The following is a 5,936-nucleotide window of genomic DNA, read 5'->3' on the forward strand; positions in this document are numbered from 1 at the left end:
AAGGAAAGGAAAGGAAAGGAAAGGAAAGGAAAGGAAAGGAAAGGAAAGGAAAGGAAAGGAAAGGAAAGGAAAGGAAAGGAAAGGAAAGGAAAGGAAATATTCTTAGTAACAGGGTCAAACCTACTGAAGCAGTCAAATCTATAAATGCTTTATAAAAAAAAACATTTGCTTTAAGTCTATACTCATTTTAATGCACATGTTTAAGGCAATATGATTTTAAAATTTTAAAGCAGAAGAACATCRGTTCATCTGACCAAGTGGTTTAACTCTAAATCTGAATAGCCAAAGAGAAGACAAGTGACTGAAACTATCAGGAAGTGCAGTTGACCAAACAACATAAAAAGTAAAATTGGCTTTTCAAACAATCTGTAAACAACACATAAACACGATGTTTAGTATGTGATGTTAATGTATTTATTATGCATCAAATGAAAAGTTACTTGTCTTTGGCACAAATGGTTCTCTACACACAAGCTGTCAAAACATTAACAAGTAAAGCTAGAGAAAGTCATTTTATTAAAATACATTGTGAATGTGGTTTCAAAGTCAGCATAGTTGCATAACTTTAAGTAAGAAAACAATGTCTCGTTTATGATGCAATCAAATAAAAATCCACTGTTTCCCAGAATCAGTCAAGATTAATTTATAACTAAAGAACAAATGTTTTAACCGCTTATTATAAAAATGGAGGAAAAAGTCAGTATACACTGTTTATTGTTTTCCTAAAGGAAGTCAAGTTCAGGTTTGTTTTTGTGACAAACAGCAGAAGAAAAAAGGTTTTGTGTTAGCGCCCTCTGGTGGTCAATACTTTGAAGCTCTTTTATTTCCTCACATCWTGAGAGTCAAATGAGAATAAAACAAAATGTAATCCTTTTGGTCTTAGACTGACAGTTGTTGGGATTTAATCATGGTTTTATTCATATACAACTCCTGATGTAAATTCTAGCTGTTCCTCAACATATTCAGAAAAAAACAATTTAAAAAAACAATAAAGATTACGTCTTATTTTTAATTGTGATGAATAAAAGCATTCCATGGGTACTTAAACTGGCAAAACAAAATGATAACAAGCCAAATTTCTTTGCCGCCAAAGATTTAAACATACATTTAACATCATATTTTTTAAAGAAAACAATCCTGAACATACCCTGTAAACAAACAAATAAACAACATTACATTAGTGCACAATTGGAGGGTTGCTGGTTTAATCCCAGCCTTGACCCAATTAATGTCAGGGGTTTTTAAACAAAGTTCAAAAAAAGTTTGGTTTCAGTTTTTATGTCCAAAACCCTCCTGGAGGAAGCAGTAAAACCAAATAGATTATAAATTCTCGCTTTTATTTATGGAAGCAGTTTTGCCCCGTTTGTGCAGTTCATGAGTGAGAACAGTTTCAGCAGAGGGGATTTTTTTCCTGAGTCACAATGTGAACCAGAGGAGTCGCAACAACTGACTCCTGTGAACTCAAGTGTGAGGGGCTCGGGGGTCCCATCGGTTCAGTTGCCTGCAGGTCCGAGCTGTCAGGGGAATGAGGTGGTGAAAAGACGCAGTGATAACACAACATGACAGAGTAACATGAGCAGAGATGATCCCTCACCTCCTCTCATAAACATCTTTAAACCAGGATTCCCTTGCTGGGATGACACATTCTGCTGTGGTTTTGTGGAATTATTTTAGGTAATAATCTTTTGCCTCAGTAATCCATGCAGCAGCAGTTAGCTGTATCCAAACTAAGCAAACACTTTTAATTGTGTTTGTGTTCATTTGTCAGTTCAGCTGAACATTAATGCATGACTCAGTTTTTATCTTATCAGTTCAAAGGAATGCGATGCTTCAACAACTCAACGTTGAGTTTTTGGTTGTTCAAGTAGCTAAAGACAAAAAAACGACGTGAGCTGAACAATACAAGTGTTTTATTGTCTAAATAACATGTCAGAAGCCCTTCAAATTACTTCAGCCCCACTTAAAGAAGTACCAAGGTTGTGTTAAATCCATGGCCCCGTCCCGGAGCGATGGGGCCAACATGCACCTGTGTGATTAGAGTCGACAGGCTGACCCAGACTTCTGTCAATCTGATGTTCTTCTGCTCGTGTGTCTAAATCCAGGCAGCTTCACAGAAAGCCAATGCCTGATGGTTTGCTCTTATGTTGGGATGCTATTGGCCCTCGGGGGCCTCCTTCACTTTAGCAGAGCAACCCACTGCTTTTTACCTCTGTGAAATGTTTGTACTGTACTAATGTTGTCAATCTGTTGTTGATAATCTGAGCTGGAAAAAACTAATTCATTTACAAAGATGGAAAATGAATAAATCTGTTGTTAAGAGAGAGCGATTTACTGTACCTGCCCACCTTGTTTATCTGATGTTTAAATTACTTTTTTTCTTTCTTTTTCTTCTTCTTATAAAACTGACTGTAAACTCGGGTAAAGAACAAACCATCAGCATCATTTTTGATCATTTCCCAGCTTCAGGTGAGTCAGACAGTCGGTCATGTGACAGCAGGAGGGACAGGTTGGAGACAGCTCATCCTTTCATTGACGATGGTGGTTCTGATGTCTCTGCTCCTGTTTCAGGRTCCAACATGTCCACAGAGACACTCTCTCTGATCACTGATCACACATCTAGTTTTAAACAATTCAAAGTTAAYGAGAATTAATGAGATCTCTTTGTTTTATCAATTACTGCCATTTTCTTTGTGGAGCTGATGTGCTTTGGTTTTGCTCTTTTTACCAATTCCTAATAATATCTTCATTTTGTATTTTGTCATCATTGTCTAACTTTATGACGTGTTTTGCGAAGTAAGGTTTAATATTCCTTCAGCTCAAGATAAAAATTGAAAAGTTTAAAATGCAAATAAATTCACCCTGAAATTAAAAYATGTTTCCATTTTGATGGCATGTGAGTTTCTGTTGACTTAGACAGCAGATTTAAGTCAGTTTGGGGGGGGGGGGGTCAAAGAATGATTGTTATATGAATTTAAAACATTTTTGTCTTATATTGAGTAAGATTTATTTGTTCATACTAAGAAACCAATAAAATATTGGTGCAATTCTTGTTCACCTGAAAGACAAATGTTAAAACACATGACTGTTATGAACACCTCGAGGGCCCCAAAATAAAGGAATTGTTTTATCCAGTAGGTCTATGTTGGACAAACATCTTTGTTTACTCAACCAGGTGCAAACCAAACCTCACTGGACAGTTTTTTTATTTGTTGATTAAGATGAAAGTTTCTGGTGTGTTCAGTCAGATTATTTCCAATGTAGTTTCACTAAATGATTTGAGTTTTTTTGTGAATGGGTTTGTATATCAGGTTCTGTATATGTTAATAAATGTAAGGAATAAAGTATAAATAAAGCTCTGACACTGTTGCTTAGTCATTTTTGTCTTGTTAAACACATAAATAAAATCAGAAAAGTAAAAGCCAGCGGTCTTATTGCTCAGCTTCTCTCCTCTCCTCCATCATCAGGTGTCTCCTGTCTCCTCCCCACTCATCTGTCATCACAGCAGCAGAACCGTCCTCCCCCTCCTTCTCCCTGACTTGTCTCAGTCCGGTGTCCCCCCCACACAGGACCCAGCGGTCATGGCCGGCAGTCTGACCCAGCAGGGCTCCCCGAACCCGGCCTACAGCTCCAACAGCGCGGTCCTGGTGCCGGTCCCAACTCAAACGGACTCCAGGGACAAGTGGAGCAAGAAAATGGACTTTCTCTTATCTGTCATCGGCTTCGCGGTGGACCTGGGCAACGTTTGGAGATTCCCATATATCTGTTACCAAAACGGAGGTGGTGAGTTGGTCTACGCAGGTGCTCCTGGCTCCAGCTTCTGACTCAGGAGTTTTATAACTTCAGCTATTATTCTCAGCTCCACTTTTGACAATTTGATGTAATAAAATCTACAAATGACCGGAAGTTTCTTAGGAAACGGTCTTTGTGCAGGAACTGTCCGTGGTGCCAAATTACGCACAAGACGCAACAATAACAACTTTTCACAAGTTTTATTTGATAATGTACATTTCTTAATGTTCTTTTCATTTTAAACGGGAAAAAAATCACTTTTGTTAGCATTTTATTTTATTTTATTGTTTATGAACAAAATTATAATATTTTTTTAATTTCCTGCACAGATTTGTCAAGCTTGCCTTTCAAAAGTTGTTGTTAAACCAGTATATGTGAGTGATCCTATTAACAAAATTATTAAAAATTATTTTTGGATATCAAACGACCCATTTTTAATGGGAAAAAATGGCATGAAAAAAGTAATAAGTAGGAAGACTGATCATTTTAAATAGATTGTGAKCAATGAATATAGGATTGAATGGACAAATTTTCCATGTTTCTGAAAGCAGTTCTATTCAGTGAAACTTGTCAGATTCAGTTTTATGATTAGTCTCAGTTTAATGTTTTTAGAGATAAAAAGCGTCGCTTAACAGTCCTCTGCATGCAGGAGCCTTCCTGATTCCCTACGTTCTGATGGCCATTTTTGGTGGCGTGCCCCTCTTTTACATGGAGCTGGCTCTGGGGCAGTTCCACAGAACCGGAGCCATATCCATATGGAAACACATCTGCCCCATTTTTAAAGGTACAAAACGCAACACGGAGCTGCTCCCAAACAGGGAGGTGAAAAATCAATTTAAAGGCCACTTCTTCTCTCAGGTATAGGATATGCCATCTGCGTCATCGCTCTGTACGTGTCCTTCTACTACAACACCATCATCGCCTGGGCCCTCTTCTACTTCTACTCCTCCTTCTCCAGCAACTTGCCTTGGACAAACTGCGACAACGTGTGGAACACCCCTGACTGCACCAACTACTTTGGCACGGACAAYGTCACTTGGACCAACTCCTCCCGGTCTCCAGCGGAGGAATTTTACACGTAAGTGCATGTAAGTGTGAGTCGCATGAAATCACAGGGGTATAAATAGTTATACAGTAACAGTGAAGTATTTGTTGCCAGGTCGGTTATTTCTGCTCCTCTTGCTTTGATGATGACCTGATGATTTATTTGGTTTCGACAGGAGAAACGTCCTGGAGATCCACAAGTCGTCGGGGCTAAGGGACGTCGGGGGAGTTCGCTGGCAGCTCATGCTCTGCCTTTTTCTCATTTTCACCATAGTTTACTTCAGCCTCTGGAAGGGAGTGAAGACATCGGGGAAGGTAACGACGTTCATCCCAGATCAGTTTGACCTCCATGGCTCACCTCTCTGTGCCCCTCYGACAGGTTGTGTGGGTGACCGCCACTTTGCCCTACATCGTGCTCTTCATCCTCCTGATTCGAGGCGCCACTCTGCCAGGAGCCTGGAGGGGAGTGGTGTTTTATCTGAAACCTCAGTGGGACAAGCTGCTGGAGACCAGTGTGAGTTCTGATCATGGTTTAGTTTCCCTGAATCCATGCATCTGTTAATGGAAAGGAACAAACACCAACATCTCTAAAGAGCTTTTCAGGACTTTTTGATAAACATTTCTTCTTCCTAATTTTACCAACTCTCTTGGTCACTGATTGTAAAGATTTTTTCTAAAACGATCTCCTCACCTTCATGTGTGGACGCTTTGTTTGGGAGAGAATATGGATGAGATGAAATGAGATGCATAAATAAGCCACAGAGCGAGATAATAAGATGCATAATTGGTTTAGATTTGCTGCCCGTTGACAAAGGCCTCTCTTTCTGTCTCCCTCGATGCTGCTCTTCTCTTTCCTTTTTTATTGCCGAACGCGAGCTCCTCTTCAGATCTCCCTGCTTTACAGCTGTGCAGCGCCTCATCCTCCCTATGTGGCTGACGCAACAACCCCTCCCGTTAAACCCAAAAGATTGATTTGATTTGATTTATTGATTCAACAGGAAAAGATTACGAAAAATCAAGCCTGACTCAGCATAATTGCTTTTTTACAGCAGTTTCCTGTTCTGCAGCACATAAAACACTCAGAATTACAGCATCACAATCAC

At 39.5% G+C, this 5,936-nt stretch overlaps 1 protein-coding gene across 1 annotated transcript in view; it reads left to right on the top strand.

Annotated features, from left to right (window-relative positions):
- Positions 1–4,359: 4,359 nt before the first annotated feature.
- slc6a4b (solute carrier family 6 member 4b) overlaps positions 4,360–5,936 on the top strand; it is a 5,770-nt gene continuing 4,193 nt past the window's right edge. Inside the window, exons 1-4 of the mRNA XM_014014371.1 lie at positions 4,360–4,573; positions 4,648–4,867; positions 5,010–5,148; positions 5,213–5,347. Coding sequence (XP_013869825.1) covers positions 4,465–4,573; positions 4,648–4,867; positions 5,010–5,148; positions 5,213–5,347 — 603 coding nt within the window. The 5' untranslated portion in view covers positions 4,360–4,464. The remainder of the gene's footprint in view (positions 4,574–4,647; positions 4,868–5,009; positions 5,149–5,212; positions 5,348–5,936) is intronic.

This window comes from Austrofundulus limnaeus, unplaced genomic scaffold, assembly GCF_001266775.1.
Source record: "Austrofundulus limnaeus strain Quisiro unplaced genomic scaffold, Austrofundulus_limnaeus-1.0 Scaffold114, whole genome shotgun sequence".
NCBI lineage: Eukaryota > Metazoa > Chordata > Actinopteri > Cyprinodontiformes > Rivulidae > Austrofundulus > Austrofundulus limnaeus.